Source organism: Sciurus vulgaris, assembly GCF_902686455.1.
Source record: "Sciurus vulgaris genome assembly, chromosome: 5".
NCBI classification, from domain to species: domain Eukaryota; kingdom Metazoa; phylum Chordata; class Mammalia; order Rodentia; family Sciuridae; genus Sciurus; species Sciurus vulgaris.
This window is the reverse complement of record NC_136465.1, coordinates 102,704,896-102,729,506: the sequence shown is the minus strand read 5'-3', so window position 1 is coordinate 102,729,506 and position 24,611 is coordinate 102,704,896. Positions and strand designations below refer to the sequence as shown.

The 24,611-nt window shown below is 31.4% G+C and overlaps 1 protein-coding gene across 1 annotated transcript in view; it reads left to right on the top strand.

The window, feature by feature from the left end:
• ABCD2 (ATP binding cassette subfamily D member 2) overlaps positions 1-24,611 on the top strand; it is a 50,532-nt gene that overhangs the window by 9,739 nt on the left and 16,182 nt on the right. Inside the window, exons 3-7 of the mRNA XM_079139364.1 lie at positions 49-170; positions 3,102-3,270; positions 4,013-4,107; positions 7,526-7,671; positions 24,257-24,402. Of these exons, the coding sequence (XP_078995490.1) occupies positions 49-170; positions 3,102-3,270; positions 4,013-4,107; positions 7,526-7,671; positions 24,257-24,402 (678 nt within the window). The remainder of the gene's footprint in view (positions 1-48; positions 171-3,101; positions 3,271-4,012; positions 4,108-7,525; positions 7,672-24,256; positions 24,403-24,611) is intronic.

The following is a 24,611-nucleotide window of genomic DNA, read 5'->3' as shown; positions in this document are numbered from 1 at the left end:
ATAAGACATTTACTTGAAAAACTTAACCGTTTTATAATTTGATTTTAGATCTAGAGGATGGTCAGAAGCAAGCTATGGTTAGTGAACGGACAGAAGCCTTTACCACTGCTCGAAATTTATTGGCCTCTGGAGCTGATGCTATTGAAAGAATTATGTCTTCATACAAAGAGGTACTCGAATTTGTCAATTTGATTAAAATAAGATACAGCATATAAAAATCAAGCAAAATGTACATTATCAAGTATACATAGTATTTTGGAAACATATCTTTACCAAAAATTGCTAACAATATCATCAAATTTAAAGGCATGTATGATTTATCAAAATGCATTCTACTTTCATGTACAACTAATTAGAACAAATAAAATAAAATTTTTTTAAAAAGGCATCAACTCCGAAGGGTGATGTTGCTAATACCCTTTACTTTGTTACTTCTCCTTTTCTGTCTCTAATATGACATATCTGATTTTAAATTAAAATAAAAAATTCCTCAAAGTGGCTGGAGATGTAGCTTAGCAGTATAGCACTTGCCTAACATATACTAGACCCTGCCTGGGTTCACTCACCAGCAACACACACACACACACACACACACACATACACACACCCAAAATCCCTCAGATATGGACTCTAGAACCAGAGTGCCTAAATTTAAATTTTCATTTCAGCATTTATGCATTATGTGACCTTGATCAAATTCTTTAACTTTTCTGCTCTGTCTTTATTTCCTTTTCTGTAAAACAGGGATATTTAAAGTGCTGACTTTGTAGGTTTTGCAGAGTAATACATGTAGAATATTTAAGAAAATGCATTTTAAGTACTGATAAATGTTAGTTCATAACATCACTATACATATTGCCGATTTTACCCATTCTTCATTAATGAACTTTCAACGGTCACATTTAAAACCTTCCTGGGATTCCACCTTTTCTCTCTGCCTTCCCTGCAGACTTTGGGCTTCCTTCTCTGTCTTTACCTCCGCATGACTGGTGCTTGACTACATTATCATTGTCTTTCTCCTGAACCAGATCGTTAGTTCCTTGAAAGGAGGGACTGTCTGACTCATCTTTACATTCCTAATATCCATTTTGGTGCTTGGGATATTATATGTGCTTAATAAATATTTTTTGAAAGAATGGTAAAAGAACCTGCAGGTATCACAGAGTTAAGATTAAAGTCACTTCATTAAATCCAAATATTCCTTATGGCTTTCATATCAATATATATTGTTAAAGTATCATTATGAGTTTAGCTGCCTACTAAATTAGCCATGGATACGCTATATAGTAGATTTACAAATTTTGGAACTAATTTTTTTAAGTAACAGTAGTGGTTCAGCAATACATCTCCAAAGAGCTCAATTTTTAAATGAATTCAAATAGTAATTTTAATATTATAGAGACTTAGTTTTGGGGATAGATTTTTAATGAATTTCACTTTAATATTAAGTAACAAAATACTTAACATTAAGTGGTGAATAAAAATATTGTTCATGCCACATTAAAATACACTACTATTTAAATCACAAAAAGACATTATTTAGCCTTTCGGATTAACTCCAACTCAACAAATGACTGCATTTTGCTCTATTTTGCCTGCATTTACTTTGAATCATAGAATTTCTACTTCTTAAAAAAATCGTATCTGCTGTGACAGCACATAAAATCACCATGCCTTCTCTGCTAGCTCCAGAGCAACCAAGGTTCCTTTATATAGACAGAGTTGTAAGACAAATCCCTTATTTGGAATCCCAGAGTAATTTCAACACAGGTACATTCTTATTTTTTCCAGGCACTTCCTGCCCAATTCTACCTTCCATTCCAGTGTACTAACCTTCTGCCCTTTTTGAATTACCTTTTGATTTTGATTTTATGATTTTTTTATGCAAATATCTATGTTTGCCCGGGTTTCTTTTGAGTCCATATTTCATAAATCTTTAGCTTTGTAATTCTCCACTTTGGAATTCAACAGTTTCTTCTAGATAACATTTTAGAAATTGCTTTTTAAATAATTATAACATTAATATACAGAAATGAAATGCTGATGTAATTATAAACCTCTCACCCAATAAAAGGTTTTTAACTCACTCATTTATAGCTTAAGTTTTACACATACAAAAATCTTAATCAAATGTCAGCATTGTTGTATTATTTCACAAGCTATTGTTTAACAAACCTTTTTTTAATCATTTTTTATTTTTTAATTTTTTACAGACTGCATTTATTAGTGACATGCTTTGCTTATTGGGATTAATTACCTAGTTTCTGTGTTTTCATTTTCATTGAGAAAAATGGTCTGCATAGGGGATGAGTCACATTTCAGATAACCCAGATTGGATAGCTGGCAGAATATAGGAGCAAGGAACCTTTCTGTTAAGCTTTGTGGAATAAAGCAGCAATTTATCTCATTTTATCTTAAAATCTTACCTAGAAAAATATGATGATATTTGTTTTTTTCCCTTGGGCATATAAGTCATGTTTAGCTTGAAAAGAATCTGGATTGTGGAATTTGTCCCTTTCAGGATTGAAAACCTTGCACCAAGGTCACTTTCAAAACTGATATGCTCTAGCACAGATATTTCTCTGCCCAAAAAGGAATTTTAACAATCAATTTTGAATCAAAAGCATTCATTTTATAATGAAAAAGTACTTATCTTCTATTTAAAACTTCCTATTTTAAATAGAAAAAAAGACACCAAAGATAAAGGGTCTTAGTTTTGTTGAATTGTTTTTACAAAATTTCCGATTTTCTGGAAATGAATTTTGTTACACAACCAGGGACCAAATCAGAAATTTTACTAAAAGATCCTTAAGACTTGCAATATTCTGAAATCATCACATTTCATGTTGAACCTTGATTTGAATTAATAATTTTTGTCTTTAATAATTCCAGTCAAATTGACAGTGAGATCTTGCTATATTGCTACTTTGGTAAACTTTTTACTGTCATTTGTTGTAATTATCAGATGTACTATCTATTTCTTTAAATATCTTAGTATAGAATCCTTAATAGTAAATGAAGAAACTTATATGATTACATATTTATTTAAGAGTCCATCTTGGGTATATTAACTCTGTTTTACGTCTCTCTATTGATTTTAGATAACTGAATTAGCAGGCTATACTACTCGAGTGTACAATATGTTTTGGGTCTTCGATGAAGTAAAAAGGGGAATTTATAAAAGAACTGCTGTCATTCAAGAGCCTGAAAACCATAGCAAGAATGGAGCTAACATGGAATTACCCCTAACTGACACATTGGCAATCAAAGGTATTAAACACAAGTGTTTTGATAGTTTCCCTATATTTAAATGTTATTTTATCATTAGAGTCAAAGATTTTTTTTCAGAAGTTAGTTTTTAATAGTTAAAAGGAACTAACATTTAAATAATCAACACTATTTAAACAGATATCTCTAAAATTAGTACTGCAACTTGAGAATTAGTGACTAACATTGTCATGAAAGAAAACAATGTTGTGCTACTTTTATTTAGAAAAAGATTTCCAGAATTATATTTGGAAACAGAACATATGGCAGAACTGTTTGCTTTAAAAATTTAACTAACAAATAGAATTAGGGCTAATGTCATATCATTTGTCATTATCCTATGTTTTTAAACTTGTTTCATTATCATGTATTAAAATATATTATTTCAATTCTTAAATTCTTAGTTCCTTTTCTTCTGCCCTGTGATTTTTCTGTAGGAAAGGTTAATTTAGGGAAACAGAGTAGTTATAAAATCTATGACTGAGTTATAACAGATTGTTTAGCTGTACTATCACAATATACCAATAATAGATTATTAAAATAGTTTCTCAGAATGATTTTCTAAAAAGACATATAAAAATATACAAATTTAAATTAAACTTTGCTTGATTTTTGTATTTTTTTCTTGTAATTTATTACTATGAATTATCTTTATAAGTTTATCAGTTTTGCATTATAATTTAACTTATTTAATAAGCAGTAACATGTGATAGCTTTTACAACTAAAACTGTTCCTTAATTGTAGGAAAAGTTATTGATGTGGATCATGGAATTATTTGTGAAAACGTTCCCATAATTACACCGGCGGGAGAAGTGGTGGCTTCCAGGCTAAACTTCAAAGTAAGATGATATTCAAGAATCTTCTGATTGTTGCCATCACACTAATACAAAACAACTCAGAATTCATGTACCTTATGTTAAATACTTGGAGGAGCATATGGAAAGGAGGGGAAATCAAGAAAGGTATGCACAGTGGCTCAATTACAGAAGCAGTTACTTTTCAGAAAGCAGGGAGAAAAGAGATATGATTTCTACTGCTCTATTATCAGGTTTAAAAATCAAAATCACAGTGCACTGAAAGCCTGTACAAGGTAACTTTGAGGAACAACAGGAAATTTCCCCAGACATTACTATTTGAGATTAAAATAAATTTTAATTTTTTTCTTTACAGAAATTACTTAAAAATACAAGACTATACTGTAACATACTTCCTAAAAAGTGGGGATAGATTTCATTAGCAAGTTTACTAATACATATTCTATAACTTTACATTCTACTTTAAATAATCACATTTACTATTAGCAAAAAATAGCCAGAAGATTCACAGATTCAGATTTAGTTTTTAATTCTATTGAGAATAATTATTTAATATCCCATGTCTCAACTACAAAAACTGAGATGTGAAAGTATTCAAGAAACCTGAGATCCTCCTTTAAAGCTTTCTAAAATTCAAATATACATTTTGGAATTCAGTGACTGTAATGCAACTTGTTGAGCCTAGTTCAAAGACATGACTGGACTTGATAATCAAATTACAAACATGATAATACACGTGCTAATGATTTTAGACTGGACCTTAGTCTAGGTTTAATTATTGAAAGTATATTTGCAAACGAGGAGGTTGCTGGAAGTTGAAAGAAGATGAGATTCACTGAACAGGGAAAAATCCTAAGTTAATATATATAAGAGAAATTATGCTTTAATTATATTTGGTCAGCTTTTATTTTTCTATTTGTAGACGTGTGAAGTGATTTTATTATTAGTTTCTAACATGAGTAACTCTTACTCATGTTATATACAGAATGATTAGTGTTCTATTAATAGTTTAGAAATTCATCATTTGTGGCTTTTGTATAGTTTTTTTTCTTTTGAAAAGGTAGGTATTATAATATCATTTGGCTAGGTATTATAATACCATTTTTTGTTGCTCTATTTATCAAATAAAAATAGAGTTAGAGCCTTGAATTCTTCCACCTACAAACTATATAATTGTGGAACCACCACATTCTGTGGAAAAATTCAGAGCTCAGTTTTGTTGTTGTTTTGGACTTAAGAACATACTAAGTTCTTTCTATTTTTTGTTTTGAGACAGAATTGATAAGTTGTGGAGGGTCTTCCTAAATTGCTGAGGCTGGCCTTGAAACTGTGATCCTTCTGCCTCAACCTCCCAAGTTGCTGGGATTGCAGGCATTGCCCTGCTGCACCCAGACAGAGCTCAATTTCTTTTATAAAATGAACTAAAATTACTTAACCTAGAGGGAGAATCTTATAAATTTTATATTCCTACAAAGATTCAATTATTATAGTATGTATTTTTGGTAATTATTTCTGACTGGAGATTTATATTTAAATTCTCGGGACCCTAAAAATATGATAGAAATTTCTGTTTCTTTTGCATGGGTTGAAAAGTAAACAGGTTTCTAAAGGAAATAATTTTTCATCCTTTTATTGGCTTTCAAAATTAAAAATATCAGAAAATTAAGTGTGAGACTTTTTGCCTCACATTCATTGTTATCTAAGCATAAGAGAACTTGCACTAGAAAATATTAATCTTTTAAAAATATTTTAGCTGTAGATAGACACAGTAGATTTACTTTATTTATTTATGTGGTGCTGAGGATTGAACCCAGTGCCTCACACATACTAGACAAGCACTCTACCACAGAACCACAAGCCAAGTCTCACAATATTAATCTTAATGTAAAAAAGTCTTCAATTAGCACTCAAATGAAAAGTATTAATTTTCTGAGAGTCCCAAAGAGAAAATAGGAAAAGACCCTATTAAAATATTTTTTGACATGCTTCTCACCATGGCATATGCCTTAAAAATTATTTGGAAAGTATTTATGCTCCTACAAAATTAAAGTTCATTAATCTTCTCTAGTAAAATAATGCAAAAAAAATACAATTATTTTTTCCAGGTTCTTTGCAGGATTTTCTTGGGATGCTAGCCATATAATGCTCTTTCATCTTTGAGTTTTCAGTATCATGTATTCTACATCATTGATAGTTGAATATTTGTATCCATTGGATACAAAGCTACATCTGTAGACAGTTTGTAGATTTCTGCTTCTCATACCTTCATATTGTATTCATTTTTTGTATAGTTGATTATAAAACATAATGTGTTATTAGGAGAATTAAATCAAAATTTTAAGTGGTATTCCTCCTATTCCTTGTTTTTTATAATACCCTTTAAATACCATGGTAAAACAACACCTCCATTCATTCTATTGAATGGAATGGGAACTCATGATGTGTAACTGTATAAATTTAAATCATAAATAACATAAGAAGTAAAGGAAAGCATCAAAGAGATAATGGGTAAATAGGTTTTGTTTTATTAATACTTTGTATGGAATATTCATATATAAGAGGATGAACATATTTACATGCATTAGTCCTTCAGTATTCTGGAGGGATGGGTTCTAGGACCCCTTGAAGATACCAAAATCTGGTGATGCTCAAGTCCTTTACATAAAGTGGTGTGCAGAAAAAAATAGGTACACGTTCAATACAGATGCAATTTCTTTTCCTTAAATATTTTCGGTCCACAGTTGGTTCAATCCTTGGAAGTGGAACCTGTGAACATAGAGGGCCAACTATATATGCTTTAATTCATCCTTAGATATAAGACCAAATTACAGTTCTCTTGCTTTCCTCCCTTCTTGTTTGGTGAACATATTTTCTAAGTCTGTGAATAAAGCAGAATTAGAGTCATCTTCTCTCTCTCTGATTATGGGCTTTTGTGATTTCTGTAGCATTTCAGACTGCTGAAGTACAAAATTAAGCAATGCAGCTGCCTCTTCAGATAACTTCTTTATAGCTAGCGATGCTCAGCTATACTTAAATTTAGCTTAGTTTTATTCACACATTAATATAAATAAGATGAAACTTAATTTATTTAAATTGCATGATTTACCTTATTTCTCATGATTGTATTCCTCTACATGTATGTATGTGATAATTACATGTATGTATGTTAATTGATATTTTAATTACCAATTAATATATTGGAAAGCCAGTGCTCATTCCAAGAAGAGCCATTTTCTTTGTAATTAAATTATGTTCTGATGCTTTTAGCTTCAGAAAACATTCAATGCCAAACTTGCTCTTCTCATCCCTGGTATATTTTCCTTTGATTTCTTGCCCATCCAAGGTTATTCAATAATTTTTTTAAAAAATAAATCATTTTTAAATGCTGCCAAATGAAATCATTTTTAAATATTGCAGTTTGTAATTTTATCTCTAACTTTAGGTACAAGAAGGAATGCATCTTTTGATAACTGGTCCCAATGGTTGTGGGAAAAGTTCTCTCTTCAGAATTTTAAGTGGGCTCTGGCCTGTGTATGAAGGAGTCCTTTATAAACCACCTCCTCAACATATGTTCTATATTCCACAGAGGTAAGTTATTTTTTAATATCACAAGAAACAATTTCCTTTTGTTCTTGAATTGTCTTGTTTCCTCAGGCTCTTTAGTTTACACATCTTTAAGGATACTTTCATTGAAAGAAACCATTAAGGAAAAAGAATTTAATAATTCCAAAAGAGTTTTGTTACTGCTTTAATTATCATAGTTTCCAGAATAATACCATTTCTTTTCATTTTCATATATTACTAGATGTAATGAATACTCAAAAACTTCAGATGTTAATCTCAAAGAATAGCAAACTATTCCAAAGAATAGATTGCCTTAGATATGAGATTTTCTCCTTACAGAAAATATTCTACTTGAAAAATATAGAGTACTCTCCATCAAGCTGTAGATATTCATATATTCTAAAATTATTTGTTTATGTTTAAGAACCTCTGTAAAATAGTTTGTATTATGATAGATTAATTAATCATTTTAACTGCCTTCATCATTTTCAGAATGAGTTTAATTGAGCATGGAAAAAGAAATGTTTCTTCTGAAGTTTTAAGCCATTTTCCCTGTGACAATTTAGAAGTGTCTAAACACAGAGCTACATGCTTAAGAATTTGGAATATTTATTGTGGACAAGAGAAAATGAGGTTTGAAGAAAACAAACTCCTCATGCTCATCTGTTCCAGTAATTTCCCCATGTGATATCACTGTGGGTTAAGTAGACATCACAAACGATATTCCCACTGAACCATAGGTTGATTCTGTGAAACCCAATAGAGCACATAGGCTGGAAGGATAGTACCAGCGCAAATATCAACATTGCATTAAGAATAGCACTATCATGTGTCTCTTTGGCCCCTTTTCCTTTGTTGGAAAGTACAGTCACCAACCTACCCACCTGTCTAATTTTTAGACCATATATGGCAGTTAGAGAGATCAGGTTTTGTGGATTTTTTTTTTTTTTTTTTCTTTCAAGGAAGACCTGTAGTGGTAGTAGGTAATAATAGGAAGATATCTGGAGTGGGAAGATGAAGAACTGAATCGACTGAAAATATTGCAAGTGAGCAGTATATAGCTGTATTTTAACTAAAAATAAACAACATCTTATGAAACAAAAATCATTTCTTTCTTTCCGTGCTTTAAAGTCCTTTGGGAAAACTTCTGATTCTGGAAGTTAAATTGTACTGCTGAAAATCTGAGTTTCAGACATTAATGTATTAAGTAGACTTTGTTTTTTTAAATTTAGGGTATTAGACATAGAATCATGAGGAAAATATACTCTTAAAGAATTCTATTCTCTTAATGTAAATGCAAAGACATAAATGAATTATATTTTAACAATTGTAGATTTCACATATAATATGAAAGTTACAGTTCTTTGACATAACTTGGACCTGAATAATATGTTTCCAAACAGTGAATAAATTCATCTTTGACTGCAGAGAGAACCAACTGTGTTATTTTGCAACAAACATAAATCACTGGGAAAATTTTTTTTAGTTATGAAATTTATCATTGCCTAAGCAAAAAGGTCAACTACAACCTAGTTAAAGAGAAAAACAAAAAGAAAAACAAGAAGTCTATTTTTAATGCTAAAATGTTTTTAAATTACTAAAGTCATTTTACCTTCATTATATACCTTCCAAAAGCATGAAAATGCATAATATTTCAAATTTTATTGAACCATTTTCCATTCAAAAGTTATTAAATGTATATTTAAACTGAGTCTAAATGTAGTATTCATTCCATATTCCAAAAGATGCTGATTTTTTCATGTAAATTTGAAAATTATATGATTTTATCACTTAAAAGAAAGTTGCTATCAACCTATTATAAAATATTTGTCAGTAAGTAACTTTTAATTTCTTCAGCTATTCTTATTTATGAATTTTATAGTCTAATTTTTTGCATCAATCCATAGCAATAGAATATATGTTAAAAACCAGTTTGGCAGAAAAAAGTGAAAATTGATGTAGAATTGAATTGAGTATGAACTTCACAAGTGATAAAACAGACCTTTACAGTAACCACCCTGTATTCACTTTTGGTAACAGAGACACTTGTTGGTAACTGATAGATCTATGCATTGGTTAAGTACAAAACTCTATTACTTCCACTGGGAAAATGGGATAGGTTCTTGAAAGTAGATTTCTAATAATATGTAATATACTACAGAAAAAAGTGAACTACTGAGAAAAAAATACTTCCAATTAGTCATATTAAACTTCTTACTTTGTAACCAAATCTTCACAATGAATGCTACTATGATTCAGTTTATAAGCTGGAAATTTTGAATTTCTAGGCAATTATGAAATCACCTCAATGTTTTCCTAGCTAATCCCTTTTAATACTCAGCAGTGTTAATAATGAGAACCAGATAACAGAAAATTTGACCCTTAGTTCAAGTATACAAATAAAATGTCTTTCTACATAAACTAGTTTCAAACAGTTTCCCTTCATCCCGTATGCATTATGGATGGGCTGTCACTACTGGAGCGTTTGATAAGTTTTAGAAATATTTCATTTAAATTTAGATTAGCCACTTGAAATCTATGGAATGATGTGTGGTAAAATGGCTCTGTTAAGATTAAAAAATATTTTGGCAATTTGTATATTGGAGACTGAATTTCCTGAATAATTTGCCTGTATGTACTCCTTAACCTGATGATTGAAATACATTGCTCTCTGCTGTCTTAACTATTCTGACCAAGAGGAAATGTCTTTCACTTGGATACAGATCCTAAATTCTTCTGTCAATTCTTGGTTCTGTTTCTTTGTCTTCTCAAGTCCCTAGGGATAGATTGTGGTCCCCTACTCTTGCTTTCACTAATCCACTAATTTGTGGTTCATCAGAAACTCATCCCTAGTGTCTTCTGTTTTTAGCTACTAAATCCCCAAAAGTCAAACTTTTGTGTTTTTATTTAGTTCACCTGCTAACAAAATATTATAATATGCTAATGGTAACCAAAATGAGGAAGTGAAATGCTTTATGGAATCGAAGGGTTAGACTAGATAGACTGAGAGAGAGAAAGGAAAAGAAGGGAAGGAAGGAAATCACATGAAAATTGGTGTTTACTGTCCAAATGTAGCAAAATCTTGCCTTCCTTTTTACTACTATTTTTTAAAAATTCTCCAGAGGACTAAGTGTACACATCTACTGTCTCTCTCCTCAGCAACAGTCTCCAGTTGGGCACCCACCCACCATGGAATTCTATTCCCAACGCTCCTGCTCTCACTACACTTCCTTGGCAGAAATATCTTGAGACAGAAATTTTAAACATGATGTTACTACTACTCAAAACTCTGTGTCCAAATACTTTGTACAACAAGATCTGAAATAGATTAAGTCTTCCCACAATCTGTATGAAAGGGTAACTTTTACAAATTTCTCTCCATCCATAACTTTGGAGTCTGAGAAGTAAAATGTTAGTAAAGAGAATGAAGGATTGTGTTATAAAGACTGATTTCAATTGACCAAACTTTTTGCAGGGACTGTGTTCTGGGGATTGAATCTAGGGCCTTATGCACGCTGAGCACATGCTCTAGCACTAAGCTTCATCCACAGCACTGACCAAAAATTTTTTAAAAAGATAAAAAGAAAAAAAGAACATGTTGCAGGGGCATGACTAGGTTATGTCATAGGGAAATTGTTATAAATTGTAATCACACACTCCAGTTTTACTAAAGCCCTGTTATAAGATACCATGGAGGATAGATGATGACTGGGAGTTTCTTTTGCTATGGTGCTCACAACTCAAGGGGCTACAAACAAAAACATGCAAGGGATGTGACATGCTGCAATGATAGGATAGTAGCTCAATAAAGGCAAGGAATGCTATGGATGTTCAAACAAGGAAAAGCAAAACAAAAGTATGTCATTGACCTAGGTTTCAAAAGTTAATTAGGATTCTAAAGGTTGTTATGAATTGCCTCAGTTTTTTCCAGTGTCTAAGTAGGTCAGGAATGCCACAGATTCAAAGAAGTATAAGGGTTTGGTTTCTATTGTTTGGACACTTTTAAGCAAAACTATTGTATACCACCCTCCCGCTAGACACATCAAGCCAAGGAAAGAAAAAATTTATTAGACTCATCTTCACTAATAATATGTCATCTGTATTTATCAGAAATAACAATGTCTGTCCTCAAGGTCCTTAAGCATTGTTAAAATGCTCCTTCTAGCTGAAGCTCTTTGATTTACATTTTAAGGTCTCCTAGTGCTTTTAAGTGTTTATCCTTTCCCTAGTCTCCACATGAGAAGCCTTTATAAGCAAATGACACAGTTGTACATGCTAAATTTTATAGATGTCAATGCTTCTCGAAAAACATAGTGAAATATGACAGTGACTTTTTTGTATACCATAATTTTTTTTCCCTTTATGTCAAGAGATATTCTAAAATTATAAATAACATTTCATTTACCTGTTCAGTGTTTGCTTACTACATCATTTGCAGGGTCATGTATTCAAATACCATGTTGCTTAATCTCCCAGGTTAAATATAAATACTGCTTTACAAGTAAAGTTATTCTGAATCACATTTTAAAATTAAATACAACATAAAACATTAAATTCGATCATAAGCAGGGATGGTAACATTATTAATTGAATTGTATGGGAAATTAAATATAGATAACTTTGTTTCTGACTTCTTATGCATAAATAATAATATTGATTATGTTCTGCATAAGTCATACTAAATAAAGTGTTGTAAGTGTTTAAATTGAAGTTCAGAGACATACAGTTACATAGCAGTTCAGAGTTAGGGTTTGAATTACCAAGTCTTTAGATACACTCTCTGTATTCACTGACTCTCATTTTCAGGTTAATAAAATTATCATAATAAAACATCTTCCTAAAATGGAAAAATCCTCCCACTGGGTTTAACCTTAAATATTTTTTCAAATAATCATAATATTTAAAGCCTCTAGCATTGTTCCAATGTTCTATGGAATGATGAAATATTCTTTTATTTTATTTTTTTAGTTGTAGACAGACACAATATCTTTGTTTTATTCATTTATTTTTATGTGGCATTAAGGATCAAACCCAGTGCCTCACACATGCTAGGCAATCACTCTGTCACTGAGCCACAGCCCTAGCCCCCTGAGGGCATCCTGAACAAGGACTGAACATCTCTGGTTTTACTTTTGTTCTTAACTTATATTGTAATAAACAATTTATGTGTGTTAGTCACTATTATACACATATTACATAAGTTTCTCATTTTTTTTTTATGGCAACCTATAAGGTAGATGTTAGTTTCTCTATTTTATAGAGAAGAAAACTTAGATTGAAGTCATCCGACAGATCAATGTTGGAGCTAGCATTTGAATTCAGGTGTGTTTAACTCTCAAGTCACTTTGTCTTGGTTATTGCTAATAACTGCAGAGCAGTCTCTGAAAAATCATTGCTCTTGTAACTGACATTGCAAGCGAGTATTACCTGCTAAGGCTATTTGCTTGGTGTCTTGAATCTATACTAACATCAAGCTATTGTTTGAAGGCAGAGGTTCTTATAATTCTGGGGGTAGAGACAAAGCAAACTAATTTTAACATAAAGTGTAGCAGAGGTACCAAGCTATCATTCATATATGATAATGTGACGGAAGCTATATTCTTATATAAAGTGAAACTTCTTTAAATTAAACTATGTTAATTTCACTTTCAAATTAGATTGTGTTCCTGATTCTGTCCTACTTTTCTAAAACTCATTTCTCTAAACATTTTTAATAATTTCTCAAAAATGTTCCTTTAATTTTAAGTCAAAATTCTTGCAGAGATCTGAAGCAAGCATGTCTTAGTTTCACAGTACATTATGACATAATCATTTTTTACCCTTGATGGCAACAAAAAAAAGAGCATTTTATGCCACAGAGTATAGACCAAATTTTGCTTCAGGAAGTGTAGCACAATAGGCAGAACATTTAAATGAATGCCAGAAACACCAACATTGGCATACCTGTACTGTACTACAGGATAATCAGCATGTATCAAATAAATATTGTAGATATATAAAATTTTGAACTTCCTTTGAATTATTCCTATGTGAATGATAGCCTTCCAAATCCAGGATTTCCTCCAAAGTTTATGTTCTATAACAACATTGTTTAATCCACATATATAAAACCAGACAATGACTATTAAAAGACCAGTAGCACATGGAATCAGGAAGGAGGTAAAAGGACTTAACTTGCCTCCTTTCTCAATGGAAGGACAGAAAGGATATTGTTAATGTATTTTCAAAAAGATCTTTGTTTTTCTTTTTTTGCCTTTAAAAATTAATATAAGGATGTAGTATAGAAAAGGACCTAAGAAAGACTATGGGGGGAGGCTAATTTAAATATCTTGATCAGTGTTTTCCTCTGGGTCTCAAGCTTTTGAAACATTTAATTCTTAATGAATCTCTAGATGCCAAAACACAGGTAGGGAGCATCTCTTAAGAACAAGGAGCGTGTTTTTTCAAGTAAGAAGCAGACTCAGCAAGCCATTGCCTAAATAGAGGGTGCAGCTGTGAGGACCATTGCAAAAAAAGGAGAACATGATGTGGCTTAAGTCAGTCCTCCTTAACAGAGCTCCATAACCAATAGGTCACATATACATTGGTCCTGCTCCTCACAATGTACACAAAATGTGGGCTTGGGGAGCGGGAGTTGTATTGGAATAGACTTTGCCCATGTTGAGTCATTTTCAAGCAAATCTGTATAGAATATAAGCTAGAAAGAGCATCCACATGTCTGTATGTTCTGTAACAACATTATTTAACCTACACATATAAAATCAGGTGATAAGTATTAAAGTACTTGTAGCATGTGGAATTAGGAAGGAAGTTAGAGGACCTAACTTGCCTCCTTTACTGATGGAAGGACAGAAAAGCTATTGTACACTGTATAGCATGAGTGGTATTGTACTAAACATATTATAACTATGTGGTAAATTTTTGATGAATGAATGAATATCTTCCAGATTTTTTTTCCTACTGTCCAATGAGTCTGGCGTCTTATACTAATTATGGTTATTTTATTGTTTTTAGTAATTATAATTGTGATTGTTTTATTGTTTGCACATGATATGTTGCATAATGCTCTTTATGATAGGTATGACTATCACTTAAAATGTCCTTTTATAAGAAAATTATTTAAGCCACGCAGAAGGCTCAGCAGTATTGCTCTAGGTAAGTTACTTCTATTTCTTGCTTTCTAGATAAAAGACTAAAACAAAGTAAATTTTGTGTATCATTGGACAATGATTAATGAATTATAATTGTATGCTTTGGTACCTCCTATGTAGTAATTAGTCCTGTTCAGTTTTCAAAAGTCTCTTTTAGCATAAAGTCATCTATAAATGTAAACATGATTTTTTACTTTTTTTATGCCTTGGAAAAATATTAAAGATACTTTTTCATATTTAACTCTTCTATGAGCTGCTAATTTATAAAAAATGATGATGATGGAAAAAATCTTTTTATGCAAAAGTTTTCCTTGTTTTGCAAGTCAGTTATTTAAAACATATGGAATTGTAATTCTTATAGGTTGTATATGAGGAATAAACTAATATAATAATAAATACTCATAGAGTTGACTTTAAAGAAGTGCACGTTCTTTAAAACTTGGCGATACCTTGATACCTTCATGAATAAATTTTTATTTTCTAAAAAATATGTTCCCTGATCTTAAGAGGGTATATAATTCCTTATCCTAAAGATATAATATCAATAATAGTAAATATCTCTTTTCAATGGAATATTTCTTTTTTTGCTAAATATTTAAGAGTAATTGAACTTCAGTATTCAGGACTAAAATCTTGTTCTTGCCATGCATGAAAAAAAATCTGATGACATTGTTGGTCCCAACATGTGCATTTATATGAATTACTAATAGCTAAATTTTAATGAATTTCAGGTTGCTAACTTCTTATTGCTATAGCAACATAGCAGCACTTAGTGATACATTATTTTTAAATTTAACACATTGCATGCCTTAAATAAATTAGAATTCCTGTGAAATTTTTATCAATATTGCTCCGAATTAAATTTTATATTATTATAAAATTCTTTTTCTCTGCATATAAATCTTTCATGTTACATTTTATCCCTTAGGATTTCAATTGTTTTATTTGTTCTCAACTTGGAAGTGTTTAGCATTTTAGATTATCATTCCAGAGGTTCTAAGCACATAGCTTAACACATCTTAATGCCCTCCTCTTCTTTCTACCGTTGTCTTGAATAAAGAAAGGTACGAACTCTAACACATATTAATATATTTACCGAAAAACATAAAATAACAGATATTTAAATGTGTACACACAAAAGGGAGAACGTAATGAAGATTATAAATAAAAATACCCTGAGACATTTGTAATAACTATAAAAAGATCATGGGGAATGGATTTTATCTCAAATGATTTTACTATTATAGTTAATAGTTTTAAATATAAATGCATATGAAAGAATTACAGACTCCAAAGAGAAAAAAATTGTTTTCAAGTTTTAAATAAAAATTATATAAATTATATTGTGATACTGATGGGTTTATTGCAATATCTTTCTACAAGTATAGAGGTGATTCTGAGCTTTACTTAAAGTAAATTAAAACTAATTTGTGTTTCTTTTATGAATGTTATGCGCAATTGGATTATTTCCTTGGTTGCTTTTACTAGGTGTGCGCCATGATCCCCTTGCTGATGGGCCAGAACAAAAAAGCTAGTAACAGTCTGACATGGTAATTGATCTGCCTGAAATATTTAGAAGATAATCTGAATAGGTCTATGAATAAAAAGGAAAGTTTAGTAAAAGCTACTTTAGGTGCTTATCTATTATGTATAACTTTGGTAGGACAAGAGAAACTTGAGCTAGCTCAAAATGTTAAATTCTAGGTCTTTGAACTTGAAAGAGAAACATTTGCATACAAATTATATGAATGCTGGAACAGGGTTTCCCATTTCTTTCTGCTTTCAAATTGATTCAGTATCATCCTAAAACTTGACAGCCATTCCAGATAATTCAGTTGTAATTGTTACTTTATAATATTTAAAAACCATTGTATTATTAAAGTCTAATTAAAGGTCCTTAGTTGCTCTGCACCTCACTAAATATATATAGAACGTTTCATTTTTACCATTTTACATTGTCATAAAACAGTGATTTACAGAAAATAAAATCTAATAAAGTAGTATTTCACAAGTCTTAAATATAATTTTATTAAACATTTTTAGTATCATCAGCATTCTCATGTCAATCTTCAAAGTTAACAATTTTCATACTCATATTTTAATAGATCAAATAGCAAGTTATGTGGGCACATTTGCAGTTCTTTTTTTAGCATCATAAAATGTTTATGATTTGGCATTTTATTGAAATAACATCCTGATCAAAAAAAACCACAAAAAACAGTAGCTGAAAATCATGTTGTCTTTTTTGTTTGGTTTTCATTCTTTTAAATTTCAAAAATATGTAATTAAGACATTATTATTAGACTTTTGAAAACTCAGTAAGAAATTAAGCATTCCAAAAATAATTAAATCATTCTGCTTTGTCTTGTAGTTAAGAGACCTCATGAGAATAATTTCCATACCCGTTCATCAAAGAAAACTGACTGATTTCAAAAGGCCTAAAGAAATCATAAATAATATTAAGTTGGTCTTTTAAAGAAGTTACAATGTCTTGCTCCTCCAAATTCCTATAACAAAGAAAGTACTTGGCAGCCCCGTGCATTTTGATACCTTTGAGGCCCCATAAACTGCTCCAGTGAACTAGATGTTGCTCCAGTTACTAAAAGGAAAGCTTCAAGGTAAACTTGAGGTACTCTCTTGAGTACTTAACAGAATATAGTTTTTAAAATCTACATAGGTAGGTATTTATTGTTAATCACATTGAGTACAGTAAAATTTTACTACATAATATAAACCATTGGTCTCCTCCTAGTCTCCTATCTGATGGAATAGAAATTATTTTGCTTTCTCACAAGATCTTGTCTTTATTTCTTTCATTCCTTTTTTGTTTTGTTTTGTTTGCTATCCTGGAGATGGACCCAGGGCCTTACCTTGCACATATTAAGCCAGTGCTGAACTGTTGAGCTACATTCCAAGCCTACTCCTTTTTAAGGTGTTTAATTTTCACCCAAGCAGAGAAAAGTAGAAATGAACTATTTCTATTATAGTTATTTATTATCTTCCTTGAGCCTGTATTATACTAAGTGATTTAATCACAGTGCTTCATTAAGCTTGGTTAAAAAAAGAAAACACTATTTCATTCAGTCCTCACAACAAATAGAATGAAATGTTTCCTTACAAGAGAGGTCCTTTTAGCTCAGAATTTGTGTCACAGTACCAGTTAATGGTGATTAGAATTCTATCCCAGAACCATGTCTACAAAGTCACAACCATGATTCTATTCTGTCTTCATTGAAATGTAGATGAAAAATCTATTTGATCTCATACTAATTAATCAAGTTTTATGATAGAATCCTGTAGAAGCACTTTTGGAGTGGGTGCTCACTATGTTTTTATCATTGCAGTCTTACTTATGTATTGAGTCATGACTGCCTTTTGGGCTAATATCTGGGGTTTGTGCTAAAGTGGAAAAATAGCTTTGATTCCAATTTATAAGTTAAAGAAGGCAGCAAAAGCACTCTTTCCTAAGGTTTGTATGTATTTCTTCTCCTGAGTAGTCTCAAAGTACCTACTGAAAACTGCTCATTGGCCCATGTGATTAATTTCTATTTTATGCTATTATCAGATATTAAGATAATGTCACATTATATGAACACTTGAGCTTCTAACTGTATTTTTAGAAGTGTTATTAGGCTACAAAGGGAAAGATAAAGAAGAGGGCAAGAGGGGAAGCCGTAAAAAGATACAGAAAACATATGCCGAGAAATGGTTTAACCACTTTGGAAAAATAGTCTGGCAATTCCTCAAAAAGTTTATGCCTCAATCAATTCAGTTCATTGGTATATCTCAAATATTCATAACACCAAAAAGTCTGAAAAAATGAAATATTCATCAGTGGTTAAATGGATTAATCAAACGTGGCACAGCTATACAATAGAATATTATGCAGTCACTAAAAAGAATGAGGTACTATTACATGCTACACCATGGATGAATTTGAAAGTACTATACTGATAGGAAGAATGAAGTTACATGAGAATATATACTGTATAATTCTATATATTTAAAATATGCATGATAGACAAATCTATGGAAATATAAAACAGATCTGTAGTTGCCAGGGGCTGAAAGGTGGTGGTAATGAACAGTATCTATATTTGGCTATTGAATTTTGGGAGAGGACAATGTTACAGAATTAGTGATGACAACCACATGAGCTTGTGAATATGTTAAAAACTGAATTGTACACTTTCAAAGGGTGAATTTTATGATACAGTAATTTTGTCAATTCTAACAAAAAAATATATATATATAATTTTCCTTGTGGAGGTCTTTGATCTCTTTGGTTAGATTTATTCCTAAGTTATTTTTTAAATGAAATTGTCTTCCTGGTTTCTTTCTTAGTGGTTAATTATTGCTACATAGAAAAGTTAATGTATGTTTTTATACTTTGATTTTGTATCCTGCTACATTACTGAGTTTATCAGGCCTCCAGTGTTAGAACTTTTAGGATCTTTCAAGTATAGGATCATATCATCTGCAAATAGGGATAATTTGGTCTTGGCAGATGTAATTAAGTTAAGGATCTTGAAACTGAATCATTCTAGATTAATCAGATGAGCTCTAAATTCAATAAATGCCTTCATAAAAGGAGGAGAAACACAGGAAAGAAAAAGAGGCATATGAAGGAGGATGCAGAGATTCAGGTTATGCTGCTATAAACCAAGAAGACTTGGCACCACAAGAAGCTTAGAGTCAGGAAATAATTTTCCCCTAGAGGCTTAGTGTGGAAATTGTCAATACTTTGACTTGTGGCCTCCAAATATATAAGAAAATAAATTTCTCTTGTTTCAAACCACCAAGGTTTTGGTAATTTGTTATTGTCATCCTTGGAAACTAAAACAGGTGGTATTCTTGAAAAAAAAAAAACATAATCTGAATCATATGTGGAAACTATCATACAAATCTAAATTGTCCTAAAAATAACAACATGTTGGCATAGGCAGTGACCTCCTGAATAAGACTTACGTAGCTCAAGAAATAAAATGAGAATCAATAAATGGGATAGCATCACCTGAAAAAGCTTCTGAACAGCAAAAAAGACAACAATGAAAAGACAGTCTACAGGATGGGAGTAAAATCACTCTTCTGATACAGGATTAATATCCAGAATATGCAAAAAACTGAAAAAACTTAACATCAAAAAATAACACTTCCAACAAATGGGAAAGCAAACTGAACAGAAACTTCTCAAAAGAAGAAATATTAATGGCAAATTATATGAAAAATTGTTCAACATTGCCATCAGGGAAATGCAAATCAAAACCACAATGAGAGTCTATCTCACTCCAGTCAGAATGTCATTCATCAAAAATACAAACACTATAAATTCTTGCAAGGATGCACAGAAAGAGGAACTCTTATGTACTGTTGGTATAGATGTACATTAGTACAAGCCACTATGGAAATCAGCATGGAGGTTCCTCAAAAAACTAAAAATTGAACTACCATGTGATCCAGGTATACCACTTCTTGGTATTCATCCAAAAGAATTAGACAGCATACTTTAGGGATACATGCATGTCCATGTTTATTGCAGCACAATTCATAATAGTCAAGTTATAGAATCAAGCTAGATGTCCATTCACAGATGAATGGGTAAAGAATATGTCCTGTATATACACAATGGAGTTTTGATTAGCCATAAGGAACAATGAAAGTATGTCATTTGCAGAAAAATACCTGGAACTTGAAAGCATCCATATTAAGTGGAATAAACCAAACAGAAAGATTTTAAAACACCATGTTTTCTCTCATATTTGAAAGCTAGAGGGGGGAAGGTGGAATGTCATAAAAGCAGAAGAGAAATCCCTCACTAAGGTAAAGGAAGGCAAGTGGGGAGAGTGGAGGAGAGGGTAAGGGAAGGTGTTGGGGAGTAATAGTGACCAAACTATGCTATATGCATGTGCAAATATGCCACAGTGAAACCCATTATTCTGTGTTAATTAATATGCATCAATAAAATTTTAATTAATTGCTATAAAACTAATAACTACTATTCACTACCAGAGAATTTTCATTATTTGAAATGTTCTGACTATATTTAATATAGTTTATTGATTTATTATTTTTATTTTATAATCTATATTAATGCATGTGAAATAAAATGTAATTTTTTTATTTTTTTTATTTTTATTTTTTTATTGTAAACAAATGGGATACATGTTGTTTCTCTGTTTGTACATGGCATAAAGGCATACCATTTGTGTAATCATAAATTTACATAGGGTAATGTTGTTTGATTCATTCTGTTATTTTTTCCCTTCCCCCTCCCCTCCCACCCCTCTTTTCCCTCTATACAGTCCTTCCTTCCTCCATTCTTGCCCCCTCCCTAACCCTAACTCTAACCCTAACACTAACCCCTCCCTTCCCCCATTATGTGTCCTCATCCACTTATTAGCGATATCATTCGACCTTTGGTTTTTTGAGATTGGCTTATCTCACTTAGCATGATATTCTCCAATTCCATCCATTTGCCTGCAAATGCCATAATTTTATCATTCTTTATGGCTGAGTAATATTCCATTGCATATATATACCACAGTTTCTTTATCCATTCATCAATTGAAGGACATCTAGGTTGGTTCCACAATCTGGCTATTGTGAATTGAGCATATACCATCCAACCAAGAGCGAATACATTTTCTTCTCAGCAGCACATGGATCCTTCTCTAAAATAGACCATATATTATGCCACAAAGCTAATGTTAGCAAATACAAGAAGATAGAGACACTACCTTGTATTCTATCAGATCATAATGGATTGAAGTTAGAAATAAATAAAGAATAAAAAACAGAAACTATTCCAACACCTGGAGATTAAACAATATGCTATTATATGATGAATGGATAACAGAAGATATTAGGAAGGAAATTAAAAATTCTTAGAGGTAAATGAGAACAAAGAAAAATCATATCAAAATCTCTGGGACACTATGAAAGCAGTACTTAGAGGGAAATTTATTTCATGGAGCGCATTTAATAAAACAAGTAAAACTCAACAAATAAACGACCTAACACTACAGTTCAAAGCCCTAGAAAAAGAAGAACAGACCAGCACCAAAAGTAGTAGAAGACAGGAAATAAACTCAGAGCTGAAATCAACGAAATTGAAACAAAAGAAACAATACAAAAAATTGACAAAATAAATAGTTGGTTCTTTGAAAAAATAAACAAAATTGATAAACCTTTAGCCACACTAACAAAGAGAAGACGAGAGAAAACCAAATCACTAAAATTCGGAATGAACAAGGAAACATCACAACAGACACGATTGAAATACAAAACATAATTAGAAGCTATTTTGAAAATCTATCCAACAAAATAGAAAATTTTGAAGACATCAACAGGTTTCTAGAGACATATGAATTGCCTAAACTGAACGAGGAGGACATACACAATTTAAATAGACCAATTTCAAGTAATGAAGTAGGAGGTCATCAAAAGCCTACCAACAAAGAAAAATCCGGGACCAGAAGGGTTCTCAGCCGAGTTCTACAAAACCTTTAAAGAAGAGCTCATTCCAATACTTCTCAAAGTATTCCATAAAATAGAAGAGGAGGGAACCCTCCCAAACTCATTCTATGAAGCCAATATCACACTGATACCTAAACCAGACAGAGACACATCGAGGAAAGAAAATGTAATTTCTTATAGGAAAAAAGAAAACCTGTTTCTAAATAAGGTCACTGATCACAGATGTGGGGGTTAGGAGTAAGACCTATCTTTCTGGGTCCACAATGAAACTCAATACATTACCTAAATAATGTTGCATCCTTCTCAAAGGGTAATAACAGGATGTACCAGATATAGGAACTAGGAAATTATTGTTGTTTTTTAATATCATAAATTCATACTATTACTCTAATTCAAATATTAGTCTTTTCCCACCTTGTAATTCCATATTTGTGTCTTCCTTCTTTCATAGTGAGAATCCCAGCTCCTAACATTATCAAAATATTTTATTTGATCAATCCTACAATATACATGAAACAGTTTCAGAATTATATTTTTACCAAAAATAAATTTTCCTAATAAGTTTCAAATTTTTCTTTTTTCTTTTGCTTTTGACATTATGGTGCCAAATCAAAAGTTGTTTAATTTATCCCCACTCCTACATTCTCCTGCTTGTGTTATATCATCCATTTGATACATTGTTCAGTTAATTTGTTTCTATTTGTATTCAGTTTTAGGATTCATTTATTCATTCCTGTTGGTTTAATTTTATTACCAAATAGTAAAATTTTAACATGATTCTACAGAACTATATTAAAAGGATATTTAAAGAAGCCATTTCCTTTCTGGTTCATCTTTGTTGATCATTCCACCTCCTACAGTAATCAATTTCTGGTTTATTCTTCCTGTATTTCCTTGTGTAGATATAACGAGAAATGTGCATGTTTTTTTTTTATTTTTTTTATATAGAAGATAATGTACTATATTTCAGTGGTTCTGTACTGGAGATGATTTTGTCCATGAAGGGACTTTTGGCCCTATCAGGAGATAATTTTTTTGATCACCACTGAAGGGGGTGCTACTGACATCTAGTGGGTGGAAACCAGGTATACTGCTAAACATGCTACAATTCATTGGACAACCTTTGGCAATAAAGAATTTTCTGGTTCAGTATATTGATGCTACTGTTTAGAAATTCTGCTTTATGTCTATTTTTGCATTTTCCTTTTAAATGTTATCATAGAAATCGCTCTATTATCTTTTTGTAGAGATCTTCCTCATCCTTTTTTTTATAACTGTGTGGTACATGCACTATAGTTTATTCAAACAATCTATGGGTATTAAGTTGTTTTTAAATATTTTCTTACTAAAATAATGCTGTAATGGATAATTTAATGTATTTTTTTCTTCTGGTATTTCTAGAAATACATCTTCAGAGTAAATGCTAAGAAGTAGGGCAGAGGGCAAATAATTTGTCAGTTTGCCAAATCTCCTCCAAAGGGATTGTACCATTTTGCATTTTCACCATAATATCAGAGTACCTACTTCCCCTAAAGTCCTAGCAGAGTGACTTATCAAGCTGTTGAATTTTTGCCAAGCTAAAAAGCAATAAATGCAACATTGTTTTAAATTGCATTTTTCTAAGAATGACTTTTTTCATTTTGTTTACATTGTGAAGTCAGACAAAACCCCAACTTTTATAAAGTTTAACCCATAAAATTGTAGATGAAGTACAATTACAATGCAGTAAAGAATATATATCTCTGCTGAAAATGTCAAATGATTTCTTGTAGAATTTTTTCTTGTGTCTGTGTCTCAATAAGGCTTTAATACACATGACAGGGTATTATTCTTCTGTGCCTGAGAGATAAGTACTCATCTTCAGGTAAAAAATATAATGTAGAGCTTAAAGCCGGTTCTATTGTTTTTAGATCAACAGGATGGCACCCTGAATAAGCTAAAGTGACTTTACCCTAGGATCCTGTGTGCTTGGTGTTTTACAGGCCATATATGTCCCTGGGAAGTCTTCGAGATCAAGTCATTTATCCTGACTCAGTGGATGATATGCATGCTAAAGGTTATACAGATCAAGATTTGGAATGTATTCTACACAATGTCCATCTGTATCACATAGTTCAAAGAGAAGGAGGTATCTTTCATTTTTAATGCTTCTACTTCATTTAAAAAATAAACTTGACTATACAATTAATTTGTGGTTTACCTAAATGCATGCTATTATTGGAACATAATAAATACATAGATTTTATTGCTTTTTCACTGACTCCCCCTTTCCTGCTTGTGTTGTTTAATATAGCATGCTAAGTTTTATCTGATTTCCATGTCACTAGAGCTAGTATT